A 15,471-nucleotide genomic window follows, 5' to 3' on the forward strand; every position below is an offset into this window, starting at 1 on the left:
CGCTGAGATGTATGGCCGCAACACACCATCGGCAACCTCTCCCTCCTTCCTTCCCACCGTCACTGAACTTAAAACTCCTTCTTGGTGTGCCTCTCTCCTCAACCTCACCGGCGACAACCTTCGCTCCTTCTTACCATCGGCAACCGCCATCAACAACACACCATCTGAACCAAAACTGATTTGCGACCTGCACGCAAACCAACAACACTTGTTCAATCATCCAAATGCTTCATTGTTGCTGTACGTATGATTTCTGATTTTCCATGCAAGGAAACCATGGTTTATGTTTGTACGGGGGCGATGGTGGTGAAGATAACAGAGGGGGAGGTTTTTCTTTTGGCTTTTTTTAAAAGGGTATTTTTGTATTTTTAATTTTATTTGGATTTAACTAAATAGTAAAATAGATTATTTTCCAAATGTCATACCAAACAAACTCATGAAATCAACATTTTTCCTGTCATTACATTACATTACCATTGATTTTATGAACCAAACGGATTATTAGTTTTTGACATCAATTAGCCCAAGCGAAAACTTTAAATTTAATGAGGACTATTTAGTACAGCTATGATCACTTATTAAGTTATTGGCCGTGTTTCCTTATCCTTGTGTCAAAATCTTAGCCGAAACTTACAGGATGGAGGAGTGCCATACCATTATATTTAACTTTTTTCTTTAACAAATATAAATTCCAATTTAAATATTGTATTTTATTCAAAGTATGCTATGTTTTTTTTTTTGTTATTCTCATTTGCTTAGGTAGTGTTTGGCTGGATTTAAATTTGAATTTAAAATTTCAAATTACACATTTAGATATTATGCATTTAAAATTTTTTATTTGGATAGTATAAAAATTTTTAAAGAAAGAAGAGATACAAGCTAGTATTTGAAATAAAAATGAAAGATTGAAAGTAATGAACTTAATTTAATTTTTTAATCAATAAGAGACTTAGAATGAGAGAAGAGGAGAGAGTAAGAGAGACACCAATAATGAAAGCGTGAAGAAAAGGAAGAGGTTAGAATAGTTGAAAATTAAAATTTGAAATAATTAAAATCAAGAGAACTTAAAATTATAATAAAATATGGATTTGAATTTGAATAAAATTCAAATTCATAAACTTTTAATATTTGAATGGAAGAATCAAATCCAAATCTAAATATAAATTCTCATGTATCCAAATACTGCCTAAGAATACAAAACTTGGCCCAAAATTGCCAAGAAAAAGAAAGGCATTGGCATATCCAGGGGTAAAATTTTGGCGCATTATACAAAACTTGCTAACAATGATAGGGATTTTCTTCTTGTGGAAGAGGCAATGTGCCGTTTCATATCTACTTTGACAAGTTATGACTCTGAACCCTCTTCGAAAATTCAACATTTATCCAGCGCCACAAATACATACATCTACATTTCTATTAAATGTAGTATAGGCGTCGATGTTGACCCTCCAACCAGCAAAACATATACGATGGCGAGAAGAAAGGGACTAACATATTCTAAAGTTGGCCTCTTTGATTCCATTGCAGCAGAAAAAGATCAGAGCCTGTGATTCTCTCGAGAAACTAAAAATCAAGCCTTGCGTCTTCCACTTTCTTCATTTCTCATCCCAACAAGTTTTGATCCGTTTCTTCTTCTTATTTTTCCCCTATGAGCGATGCAACTAATCCAGTAGCTCAGTCCCTCGTTCCAATGTTGAAAAAAGGAACAAATTATGATTTCTGGAGTCTGAAAATGAAGACCATGTTCAAGTCTCGAGAGCTATGGGATATGGCGGAGAAAGGATTCATAGATAACCAAACTGAGGAGCCTGATCAACCATTGCGAGAGAATCGAAAGAAGGATGCAAAGGCCCTGTTTTTGATTCAACAAGCTCTACATGATGAAATATTTCCTCTCATTGCATCAGCAACTACATCCACCCACGCATGGGAGATTCTAAAGCAAGAATATTCCCGTAACAAGAAGGTAATTACAGTAAAAATTTCAATTCCATGAGAAAATGTTACGGGTCCTATGTCAAGGACATGCATCACACACAAATACTCTCCCTCATCATTTGTCATTGGAAACAGGTAAAGTTATTAATCAAGGCTAGTTTTATTTTGAAGGGCCTAAACCTATAGGCCCACATATTTTAAATTAATTGTGTTTTTCAAAACTAACCTTCATTGTCAAGGTTCAAGGTGGGCACCAAAAGCTTGCCTAATTTTTTGGGAGAATTACATGAAATTTACATAAAAAAATTAATTACTATAAAATTCAGTGATAACTAAACTAAGAAAATTGAGAACACAAGCAGTTGTCAATCTCTTTAGTTTGATTATCAATGAATTTTATAGTAATTAATTTTCTTGTGTAGAACCTGGATGTAATTCTCCCTAATTTTTTTATTTTTTTCATTTAAGTTTCTAGTTATTATAATACACAATTTAACAAACTGTGTCATTTTATATATTAATTCAAAAATTAAATCAACAATTTCAACCACAAGTTGATTGAAAAGTGAAAAAATTTACAAGGACAAGGGCCTAAGTCTTTTTATACAAAAACTACTCTTTCTTCCAAGTTAGCCCTCCTAAAAAAGGGCCTAAGTCTTTTTATACAAAAACTTCTTCTCTTCTTCCAAGTTCAGCCCTCAAAAAAAATAAAAAAATAAAAATAAAGGGCCTAAATGAGCGACCCAAAAAGCTAGCCCCTTATTGATGTTTATAGGCACGGAAGATTCTAACCGGCAACAAGCCAAGTGAACTTCTGTCTTAATCGAGTTTTGGATATTGCATCCACGTAATGTTTTGAAAATGATTAAAATTTGTGTACAATTGTTTTTTTGGGTTACAAAAAATGTTTACAATTACGCAGGAAACTAGTATAACCATGCACAGCAACTCTGAAGCCCCCAAAAATAAGAACAAGGAAGTATGGAGGGAACCAGCAACAAGAAGAGATGCAAAGAAAGAAAAGGAAGAAGATTTTGAGAATGCAATACTAGTTGTGGTGACATTAATCATAACGTTGACATACCAAGCTTTGTTGAATCCTCCATCAACACTCTTCAAACAAGGAACTGAAATACAATGGGGATGCCTTTTTTCCAGGAAACAAGGTTTGATAAACGACATGAAGAACTGTCTGCTAAACTGGCCTTTGCGTTCTTGTTCCTCAACACATTGATCTTCTTGCATTCAATCCTTGTCCTGCTCTTGACTCTGCGTGGCCGTCGTGGATTTCTGTTGACGGGTCTCACAATGTACTTCACTGTTTGTTACTTCATCTTGCTCATGGCTTTCTCTTATTATACTGCTTATGTTGCTATTCCACTCTGTTGCTTGGCTGTTTTAATCATAGTCTTGATATCTGGGAAGGAATATTGGAAGCTCCTAAGGAGTCGTTATTTCCGGTGAATTGTTTTAATTAAATATATGTAATCGTTATAATTTTTCTCATGAATTATATTTCATCTTTATTTGTTTTCTTTTTCTTCTTTTTTATTTTCTTTTCTGCTTCTTCTTGTTTTTTTTTTTTTAAGGAAATGAAAAAGGTCCTGTGGTGTTGAATGTGCTCAAGGCAATTGAAGTGACCGTTTGGTTTTCTGTTCCCCCAAAAGTTCATTTAATAATTAATGAAGGTTGAGATAATGGGAGCAAGAAGAAGCTAGTTGCTTACAATGTGATGAATTAAGATTTGAATATATGTTAAAAAAAAGTGTCCACATTTAGTACTTAATAATATCTCGAATAAAATTAATTGCCTCTAATAAAAAAATACCCGTGGTTAACAAAAAAAAAAGCTCATCTAACAAAATCAATTATTGTAATAAAATTTATATTTGCATATTTTTAAAAAAGTTGGATTAGTAACTAAAAGTTGCTTAAATTTTTAAAATTAAAAGTTCTTTAAATGTATTATTATTTAAAAGATATTGATTTTTATCATTTATAATTTTTATTATATAAATATAATATATTAGAAATGTTTAAAAAAATATATTTGATAAATCTATATACTCAAACAAAAAGCAAATGTTTTTTATAAGAGAGGGGGGGGGGGAAGCAAAATCTGAAATGTCATTTTTAAGTGACAAATGATTGAAATATTTGAAAGGAAGGACTACCTGCCTGTTTGGATAAGATATAAAATTAATTTTTTAGCTAAAATTATTTTTTAATGAAAGTTATCCAAACAATCAAAAAGCTTAATAATTAAGTATTGAGTCAGAATTACGTTTTGAAATAACCTCTTAAAGGTTGTCTATAGATTCAATTTTACTGTTAAATAATATATTTTACTTTTTAAATAAAGTTTAGAAAATTTAATAATATTAAATATAACTTTATCAATAATTTAATTTTGAAAAGCAATGTCATTTATAGTAATTTGTATAAAAAAATTAATTTCAGTATCCAAACAAATTGCGTTATAATATAATCAATTATATTTAAAATCAATCATATTAATCAATTAATTTTATAATCAATTATAACCAGTTGAAATCCAAAGGGTCCTAAGTTTTGAGAATCGTTAAAAATTTCAAAATCTGCAGTTGTACGTGTTTTAAGATATCTTCAAGAATTTGTTTTGATAATTCTTGAGGTTCAATTACAGATATGAAATGTACATCCAATAATAATATTCAACGTTTAATCCTTTCTTTCTAAATTTTTCAATCATTTGGTCCTTGATGTGCACAACTTTTCCTTTCCTTTCCTTTTTTATTTATTTTGACATGAATTCTGTTCATCTACCTTATATTATATCGCTTATGTAAAAACACATGTTCTTAAAAAACTATAGAAAAGCAGGCTAATTGTCTCTTTATATATAGTGATGTTATATTTAATGAACTTTATTTTATATAATGAAAACTATTCATTACTTGAAGTCTTTAATATTTAATTATTTTTTCAAGAGCAAAGACAAGCTATAACAGAACGTAATAAATCACACACGTAACATGTTGAATGGCATGTTCGAATCATGTAAGAAATAAATTGATCTTGGAGGAAGGTGTATACTCTCTCATATCCTATTTATAAAGCACATTCTATAATATTTATTTAATTTTATTTATAAGTCATAATACGGCTTTTAAGTAATATGTGAAAGGTATTTTCAAAATTATTTTTTATGAGAGAGAAACATGATATCATTTTTTAAATTTATTATATGGGGCATAGTTGAAATTCATATACTTTTATTTTATATATTTTTTGTATTGATATTAATGAAATTGATAGAAATGATTTATAATGAGGATTGAGAGAATATATAAAAGATTGATCAGCTACTCTTGGAATAAGGAATATGCCTACAAATAGAACAGAAAAGTCTTAAGAGTTACCAAGCTCTAGGGCAACTTTTGATATGATTTGGTCATATTTATAAGTTTTTTTTAACATATTTTACTAAAATTAAGAAAAATATTAAATCTCATTAAATTTGTTTAAAAAATCAACAAATTTTTAACTTTATCCCTATTAAATTTATATACTTCAAAAATAAAATGCTCCAACATTTAATAACTTTTCAAGCATTAATAAAGGCAAAAAAGTAAATATGGACACAAAAATCATAAACATAACCTATACTCCCCTCGAGTCCTATTTATAAGTCATTTCTAACCAACCTCATTAATACCAATATAAAAAATGCACAAAGAATAAAATTTAGTAAAATGACAAACATAACCCTCAAAAAGTAAATAAATTATATAATATTATTTTTTATTTCTTTCTCTCTTACTTTTTAAGGATAGTTTAGACATTTTATTTAAAAAAAATATCACTATCAATCAAATGATTTATAAAGTGAACTACTTCACTCTTTTAGAAGATGACTAATAAAGTAGATTGGGTGAAGTAAATAGAATCAAATAAATATTTTCTCCTTGTTTTATAAATAGGATTACAGCATAGTACAGTTTGTATTTGTTTATATTAGGAAGTTGGGAAAGGACAACTTCCAAAATTAAAAGTTCAACATCAAACAAGTGCGATAAAAAAATCGTACATGGATCGGAGATTGGCTGAAGCTGCAGGAGTGGGAGATGTGATTAGATTGCACAGAATATTGGAAATACTGGAAAAAGCTTCTTTAGCACTATCTGCAGGTTCACCACTTCATCTATAGCAGTACGAGGAGGGTTTGTGAAGCAGATTATCACCCTAATGCCTTCATTAGTCTTGCATGCAGATCAGCAAGGTTTGATCTCATTGCACATGGCCTCTGCACAAGGCCATGTTGAGACAGTGGAGGAGCTCTTGAAGGTGAAACTGACGACGACGATGAAATGAACCAGTGCCTTGTGAAGGACGATGAACGTCGAGCTGCCCTACATTATGCAGTTTCTAGAGGAAGAGTTGGTGTGGTTGCAGAGTTAATTAGATACTGTCCTGAGTGGGTGGAAGAAGCCACAGGAAAAGGAGAGACAGTACTTCATTTAGCAATGAAGGCTAACCAATTTGAAGCTCTAACATTGATATTTGGGAGCACCAAAAGGCTTCCAAATTTCTAGACACTTCTTAGAGCAAAGGACAAGAAAGGCAAGACCGTCTATGATCTTGCAACTGCAAAGAAACAGTTCTGGGAAACCACCAACGAAAAGAAATCAGTTTGGGTTTTCTAATGCCCCATTCTCTGATACTCTCTAACTCTCCTTCTCTTTTATTTTTGTTCCCTCCTTGTGTTTTTAACCTAATCTTGTTGATAAAAACATAGAAATTCTGGAGTACTGCAATTATGCAACAGTACAGTTTTTCTTATATTTTCTTTCTTATTTGTATGACTACAGACTCCAAAATGTCCTCTCTTTTTTCATTTATAAGCTTTGGATTAAAAAAAAAAAGAATAACAACAAAAAAGGGGAAAAATCGGAAAGTGAAAGGGGCATTAGAGAAACTTGATAAGAACACTACCAGTTTTGCAGCATCTACATACGTTCATGACTGAATTTTGATAGTATCGCAATGTGTTTGTGGTGAATGCATATGATTGTGGCGTGGCAGGTAATACTAGAAATGGGGAAAGAAGAGGAGACGAATGGGATAAAGAGGAAACTAGTATACCCATGGAGGTGAAGGACGATGAGCCCGAGGCGACAAAAGGTAAAGAGAAGGAAGCAAAGAAAGATAACAATGAGTTTAAGAATGCCATACTTTGACATACCAAAGTTTAGTGAATCCTCCATCAAGCTTCTTCAAACATGGCACTCAAGAGATAGAATGGGAATGCATTTTTCGATTCCTGATCACTTCACCAGAGAGTCGTGCATTCGGTGTGTCAGACAACCTCAAGCAGTGTCCAGCTTTCTTGCCTTTCTATTTCTCGTGGATCAATACCACAATCTTCCTCCAAGGTGTCTTGCTTCGGAATTTGAGTTTTTGCCAGCGTGGTGGAGCCATATTCCAATTCATACTGCAATCACTGACATTAACCCTCACATGGAGTTACTGTGTGTTACTGGTGGCTTCCTCTGACTCTACTGTAGATGTTGCTATTCTACTGGGTGGTTTTGTTCTGTTATTCCAGCTCCTTGTACTACAAGGTGCATTTCTTGCCAGATATGCATGCGAATCCAAACAATCCCTCGAAGTGGTTAATTGAGTTTGCTGAGTGGCTTGGCTACCAATAAAGTGGAACCTGTGCATTTTTATATAGTTCAAAATGAACTGTAATGTTCATAACTTATCAACAGTCTCACTTCTTATATTTACATGTATTGAATATTAATGTTGATTGTAATTGATGTTGGTGTTTCAAAGTGATGAATGATAATTAATGATTATGTGAAGTTAAAATTCAGTGATTATTGCCACACTAAACATGTTTCCATCTCTCTGCATACAAAACCTAATGCATGCAGCAGAAAACCCAATCCCGCTTCCCATCCCATGATTTCCATTGAAAGATTAAAAAGAAAAAGTACAGGGGAAGATGATAGTAACGTTATCCACTTCCTTGTAACATTCTTCTAAGAACAAAAGCTAAGAAGTTCTCATTTACCAAAAAAAGCTAGGAATTTCTCTATACTGTATTACGGTTTGAGTTCAGAAATTTCTCAGTACTATGGTGGAAGAAGCAACAACTGAATTTTTATTTTCATCTTGAAAGTGCCAGATCATGAATTGGTAATGGCAGCCAATCTTTAAAAAAAAAAATCACAATTATGTCAGATTTTCTCTTTTTGGAATGAAATATTTATATAATCCCTATGAATAGGACCAAACCTAATTCTATGGTATTAACATAGGATTCCTCTTTCTTATTTTCAAGTAATTCTTCGAGAGACCTTAGTTGATCCACAATATATGTTTCGTCCTTTGTTTGGAGAGAAATAGTTTATGAATTCTACTAAGCTCCACCAAAGTCTTGCAGCAATCTACATTCATCATCATAAGAAAATCAATTCAAATGAAACTAATTTTTCTGTTATCAAATTCAATCAAATGCATTTGCTCCTTCATTGATATGCATAAAACTTTGTAGTTCTAGTAAGACAAGCGAGATAATATCCTTCCCGTCATGTGAATTAAATAGAAAGAAACTCAATTGAAATCAATGAATTCAATTCTATATCGGTCATACATTTGAAGACAGGAGAACACATGAATATAATACTATATGAGGTACACATTTCCTTTGCACAACTCTCCTCATTCCAGAGGATCTCAATTTAAAAAGTGGAAGGACCTTTTTAGGATAATGCCAACAAGCACACGGACTATATCCTGGCAAACTCAATAGTTTTCTTCCCATCATGAGGCTTGCTGAAAAAATACTTGAAGTAGTCTGAGTACACAACTTGCTTATACTTTGGCTCTTCTCCCTCCTCCAGAACTTCTGGTAAAGGACCAATAACAGCGTTGGGCGCTGGATTCACAAAAATTGGGATTGAGATCCGGGTTTTGGCTTTGTTTGCAACCGCTTGATGCTCAGTGCTTTTGTACCTGTCATTGCTCATTATTTGCAGTACATCTCCAATGTTGATTACCAATGCACCATCAACAGGAGGTACAAATATCCAGTTATCACCATCACTGGCTCTTACATAAAGCCCACCAATCTCATCTTGCAGTAGGACAGTGATCGATGATATATCAGAATGCCGACCTACACCAGCTACAACTTCAGCATCAGGGCAAGGAGGATAGTAGTTGAAGTCAAGTATCATCGCACCCATTAATGCATATTCTCTTTCATTGTCCATTTGCTTGATATTTAGGCCTTTAAGGAGCACGTTTAATAACCTTCTAATAAGAACTTCAGCATGTTTCATATATTCCAGGGATTGTTCTCTGCAAGAATGATAATCAATTAAGGTAGATTTAGACACCAGTTATGACTTCTTGGTAAAAGCAAACCTATGCAATTATAACATTATCCATTAGCTATTGAGACGTGTAAACACATCAACCTACATTTGGGATGCTTATGAATGCATAACCTTGAAAAGAAAATGTATTCAATGCACTCTGTGTTTTCACCATTGTAGCACAGACAAGTTAACAGTTTGTGTCCATGTACACAACTCCATACTGTATTATTGCCACTGTTGATGCTTCTCAAGTGTCTACTCTCTCCTGGACAAGAACACTGAGTCATGTGTGAACTCGTGAAGACTTGCTTCTATCATGATGAATAGCGTGTTTATTTTTGGTGTTCAAAATGGTTTTCATCAATAAGTTCTTGAACTAATTCTCACAGTCAGCTTGGTCCAGGAAGACTAAGATACATCAAATGATTCCTTTTGATGAAACAAAACATTAAAACTTCATTATTTACTTTAGCATTTGTTATAGCCAAAAAATTACCCCGCACAGAAACAGAACATAAAAATAAGTTCCACTACGTCCATCTTTTACTCCTAAAAATTCCATTCCACCCTGTGAATCTGATATCCAGCACAAAACGTGAAATTCTGACTAAATAATTTGAGCTTTCTTTGAACTCAGAATACCTTGCGAAATCAAGCCACGCCCCAAATAAATAGGAAATTAAGAAGCATGAAAACCGCACACTATGCAGCACTGATTCACATGTAATTTAAAGAGCCACATTATATTTTACCGAGTGTTCAACCAAATTGAATCCCCACACGGCACACACATTCACTCACGCCTGCTGACAAAGATATTCAAAATTCAAAAGAATGTAAATATCTCTGAGGTTCACATCAATAACATCATATTACTGTACTTCTACTCTCTTTTCTCTCCATCTCTCTCATACCTCCAAGAATGTCTATCTCTATCAGAATGTATCACATGCATTCAGGATTTAACATGTATCTGATGCTTCAAAGATCAGGGATTATTATAACTGTCTCTTACTTACTTGCATATGGCAGGCCAGTATGCCTGAATTTGCTCCTCCGAAGCATACACAAGTTGCAGATAATCCTTCCATTCCAAGACTGACTCAGCGTGAGGACTAAAACTAGTAGCCAATCGCACAACTTCACTTGGAGAGTTCTCTTTGATATGCTTCTTCTCTTCCGCTGGCAATTCAAAGAATCTATGAACCGAAGCTTTCAGGTTCTCAATAACCTTCATGGGTATTCCATGATTAACGATTTGAAAGAACCCCCACTTGATTGCAGCATTGGAAATTGATTCTGCGACATACGGATCATCCCAGTTCTTGATATCGATAACGGGTATGGATTCCTTGGTGACCACTTTGCGATTGTCGAATCTTTGTTCGAGGGGTTGGATATATTGATTGGGAACAGCTTGTATGCCCAAATCAGAAAGACCCTTCACTCCATGGCCTTGATTGACAACGAAATCGATTAGATTGGAGGGGATGGACATCGTTGGAACCAACAGTTTAATTTATAATTTGGAAAAATAATAAGTAGCAAGTTTAAGAAGATGATCTGGTAAAAGCTGTAAAAGTAAAACCATTGAACATCATTTCCAGATGTTTCAATGGTAGAGAGCGGATAGAAGAAGCAAACCCATAAATCTATCACATAGTCTGCTCCCTCAAGTCAGCGCCAACGGGATTTGGATACAGCGACTACGACATTGGAAACTCTGGCTTTTAAATTCATATTCTAATGAATAAATAATGAATTTATTTAAATTAGTGATATAAATTTTAATAATTTAAATGACGCAGTTATTCAATATTTATAATTAACGAATCTAAATCTGAGCCAGTATACCAAATGGAATTGACTTTCCATCGTGGTCAGTTAAGAAAAGGAAAGGGAAACTGACAAATAATGACCACATGAAAATCACAGTTACAACCTAGCACCTCGAATTAAGGTTTAATTAAAATAAACAAGGGAAAATTATGTGTAAATCTTATGAAACACACTTATTTATAAATAAATCTTACACAATTTAAAAATTACAACTAAATTTATTGAGACTTGAGTGTAATTTAAAATTAAAATAAAAAATAATAATGCCCCTATTAAAAATATATCACATTAATTAAATAATTTATAATTATTTTATCAATAATTTACAATTATCACTTTCATTTTTTACAATTATAACTTTAATTTTTTATATCAAATATTCAAACTTTTTAATTATTAAATAGGTGAAGTTACAGTTATAAAAAGTTAAAATGATAGTTATAAATTAATGATGAAATAATTGTAAATAATTATTATTAAACTTTTTAATAATGCATGATTGGTTTAACAAACTATTAAATATGTGAAGTAAAAAGTTAAAGTGATAGTTATAAATTACTAATGAAATAGTTATAAATTATTTAATTGATATAATGTATTTCTAACAAGGGCATTATTGTCTTTTAACTCTAATTTAAAATTACATTCAAATCCTCAAGAATTTTGCTATAGTTTTTGAATTTTGTAGAACTTATTTATAAATAATTTTTTATGGGATCTATATATAATTTTTTTCATACTTAATTGTAATTAAAAATATTTTTCATTACCAAAAATGTCCTCTTCGAAGACTCGTCATTGGAAACCAGCCGATTGTTGGAGACTTGTTAGCTAGCGATAGTAGCAAATGATTGGGTTTTGGTAGTCGTCTAGTTACTAGAGCCTAGCAACAAGCTATCCAAATATTATTCTCGGATAAAAATGAACTTGTGGTTGCCAGAAAATGTTTACATTTAGATAAAAATTCAAAATGATGGAAAGTGAAAAGTTAGGTATGATAATGAAGAGGGATTTGGTTCATTTATAATATATCTTCCGAACTAAGTAAATACTGATTTATGAAGAGAACCTGACCCTTAACACTTGAAAAGATTGAGTCAGGAAAACCATTACTTAGACATGGGATTATTTTCCCAAATTTTGCAAGACCGTGCTTAAAAGATATAATAACTCTAAATTTTAAATTTAAATTAAATTAAAATTTTTTAATTGATATTTTATTTAAATTAAATTTATAACAAGTGAAGGATGGTAGTTTAGAAAAACTTATGCTAATAACTTATTTGAAGGTCCAGAGTTAGAATTTTATTAAGTAAAAGTTTAGTTTTATTTTGTTTTAAATTATAGAAAAACTTTGTGCTCTGTCTTGTAATTTTTCTTGTGTCAATTTTTGTAGTTTTCACAGTTTTTCTTTTTGTTCAGAATTTTTTCAGCTGTTGCGTGAAACAGAGCATTCCATTTCGGTTCATTTTCTTCCTTCTCTTCATCGACATAAGCTCTTTTGATTCTTCACCGTTGGTCTGCGTTTCTGTTCCTCACTGTCGACTGCCCTTTTCGCTATCATAGGTCGTCCGCCATCCTTCTACAGCTAGCGTCGATTTGCCTCGGTGAAGTGGAGTTGTTGGATTTTCTGTTCTTACTTGCCCTGCTTCATTTTTTATCTTCTCTTGCTTCATTGTCGGCGTGTATGGTTTGTGAGTGTGTGAGCTTCAATTTATTTTCCTTCCTAGCTACTGGAGGTTTCATGGTGTATGTGGTAAGCTTATTCTTTTCCTCACTTGACCGATGGATGCATTCTTTTTCCTCTTTGAGCTGCTGTGGCTGTTGAAGGAGGGAGCTGGAATTTTGTTTTAATTGTTTTAGCTAGCTGTTAGTGAAGGAAGAAGCTTGTTGAATGAGTCTATATATATTTGAATTTTTAGTTGAAGATGCTCATTTTAGTTGCTCCCTAATATGATTCAAATGTTTGATTGGGATTTAATTTGAGATGTTTTATGTTCTTAAGGATGCTTGAGTAGTGTTCGAAAGTTTGATTTAGGAATTTACTGATGATGAGAAGTTGGAATGAATATATGTGAATTGGTTGTAGTGAGCAATGGAAATGCTCTCAAGATATTTGTTTAAATGCTTATGAGAAGAGTGATGTGTTAACCAATTGACATAATTTAATTTGGAACCTATTCATGGGAAGGAGGAAATTATATTCTGAGATAAGAGATTTTGTTAATGTTGAGAAACTTTAAGAAATTACATTTGAGCTTGACAGCGAGACTGTCTATTTATATCAAGGTGCTTGTTTCTTAATTTCACTTGGGATGTGCATAGAGTGTTTGTTGAAATAATTAAGAAAGCTCTTTTATTATTCTAGTGGGATTATTGTTAAGTTAATAATATGATAAGGAAGTTGTTGGGTGAACATGTATAGTTGTGACGTTATTTGGAATTAATTTAAATGTCAATAATTGTTTGAGGACTTGTTAGATTATAAAAAACTTTGTTAATTGTTGATTATTAGGATATTAAAACGCTTACTTATTTATATTAAGAAAAGAATGAATAAGTAATTTTTGATTGTGATTGATTTACTAGGAAAATTAATGGCACCCTCGGAAGTAAGTGAGAAACTGAAGTGAAGCAAGCTTTAGAGTTGTTGAAAAAAAAAACTCTCAGGTGAATGGATAGTGTCTCAAATAATTTCTCGCAAAGCGTTTATAAAATTTCTTTATTTAAATTTTTATATTAATTGGTTCATTACAGAATTTGTTTTATTTTCATCAAGAATTATGCTATTGTTAAAGGATATTTGGATCCAGTACATTATTGACCGATTATTTATTCTAAACATTTCTATTGTTTAAATTTTATAATTTATATGACAGTTGTTAATATGATGATTTGTGCATGGATAATAACCAAAAAAAAATATGATAGTTGAATATTATATTTTAAAAGGAATGATTTTCAATGAATGTTTCGACCCCATGCACACTTAATTTAATTAAAAGGACTGAGTTCAGAACACTGGATGTTAACAGCAATTCCGTTAGCCCTTGACGGGTCATGGTACACCTAGCTAGTAGGGTGCATTGGAGATGCGAGCCTCATGTGCCGGCCAACACACATAGAATGAAGGATGTAGTTTCGTGGATATAATCTACGCCTATTATTCATGAGCTTTATGCTTGCGCCTACTTTTCGTAGCTTCTTGCCACGCCAGATATGTTACTTATCCTCATGGACTATGCATCCACGTCTGTTAATCATTTTGATTAAGTCCTGTTAAAGAAGGGATTTTGAAATTATTTTCTTTAAATTTGCTTTCAGGAAGTAAACTGCTATATTTTTTTTTATTTTTTTTTTACTATTTTCTTACTCCATGTGGGTTTTATATTGAATCATATATACACACCAAGATGTTTAAGCATGTGTAGAAATTTAATAATTTAGAATTTAAAATTTTAATAATTTCATTTGTATTTATGTATTTTTGGTTTATATTATTTTTAATTGATTATTTTAGTAAATTTATAATTAGCTTATTGATTGCTTTCCATTGTTTCCTTTAACTGTGAATTGGGATGCTACTCACCGAAAAAAATTTCTTTAGTCTCAAGTATTGAGATTGACCCTGCACCTCCTATCAATCATTGAGCGGCATAGTTGTTTTTTTGAAATCGTGGAAGTATGTGTTAGATACTTTTGATGTAAATAAATTTTTTTTATGAGATGTTAAGTTAGAGTTTCACGTATATCGTAGTTAAGTCCTAGTCTGATTTAGCTGACAAGTTTTATTATTGTAGAAATATTTGGTGGTCCTAATTAGAGGAGGAACTTTGCCAAAAATTTTATAGAACAGTTAAAACTTTATGAATTTTAAATTTAGATGTAAATTTATATTGTTATTTTGAATTGATTTTTTAGTTAATTATGGCTTATGGAATGTGAGTTTATCTCATATTACGTGTCAATCATAACCTCAGTACCGAGATATGACAAAAGAGTAGATTTTTCAGCACGAATCATCTGAGTTCTTAGTTTTGTAGACATAATGACCTTAGATGAATAGTATAAATAGGGTTTAAGGTAGTAAAAAGAAGGAACAATAACACAACTCAGACACTTTATAACTCAATTATCTTTTATATCATTTTGTACTTAGGATCTAATTATTCTTTTTAATTTTTTCTTTTGTAATTATGTAACTCAATAGGTTTACACCATTAATTAAGCTATTTTCTACTCTTTATTTGGTGCATCTTTATATTTGGACAAATTGGGATAAAGAAATTTGGAAACCTTTCATTTATAATGAAACTCTACA

The 15,471-nt window shown here is 32.0% G+C and overlaps 1 protein-coding gene across 2 annotated transcripts; it reads right to left on the reverse strand.

The window, feature by feature from the left end:
- Positions 1 to 8,502: 8,502 nt before the first annotated feature.
- Positions 8,503 to 11,024, reverse strand: LOC129303332 (feruloyl CoA ortho-hydroxylase F6H1-3-like). 2 transcript variants are annotated; one of them, XM_054942588.1, is made up of 3 exons: positions 10,956 to 11,024; positions 10,331 to 10,766; positions 8,503 to 9,291 (listed from the first exon to the last, which is right to left on the reverse strand). In XM_054942588.1, exons 1-3 carry the CDS (start codon positions 10,957 to 10,959, stop codon positions 8,718 to 8,720), a joined length of 1,014 nt encoding a protein of 337 aa, XP_054798563.1. In that variant the 5' UTR covers positions 10,960 to 11,024; the 3' UTR covers positions 8,503 to 8,717. The 2 variants fall into 2 exon arrangements, with proteins under 2 accessions (XP_054798563.1, XP_054798562.1); XM_054942587.1 differs by having other exon boundaries at positions 10,331 to 11,012.
- Between the last annotated feature and the right edge of the window lie 4,447 nt (positions 11,025 to 15,471).

The sequence above is a fragment of the Prosopis cineraria genome, unplaced genomic scaffold (genome assembly GCF_029017545.1).
Source record: "Prosopis cineraria cultivar Desert tree isolate PC_DT_omini unplaced genomic scaffold, ASM2901754v1 PC2, whole genome shotgun sequence".
In the NCBI taxonomy this organism is placed as follows: Eukaryota; Viridiplantae; Streptophyta; class Magnoliopsida; order Fabales; family Fabaceae; genus Prosopis; species Prosopis cineraria.

Bases quoted from the DNA above. Each gene is read 5' to 3' on its own strand.
- LOC129303332 (XM_054942587.1), bottom strand. From the start codon at position 10,809: ATGTCCATCCCCTCCAATCTAATCGATTTCGTTGTCAATCAAGGCCAT. The intron at 9,292-10,330 runs GTAAGTAAGAGA...TCATTCTTGCAG, and splicing joins TACTGGCCTGCCATATGCAA to AGAACAATCCCTGGAATATA.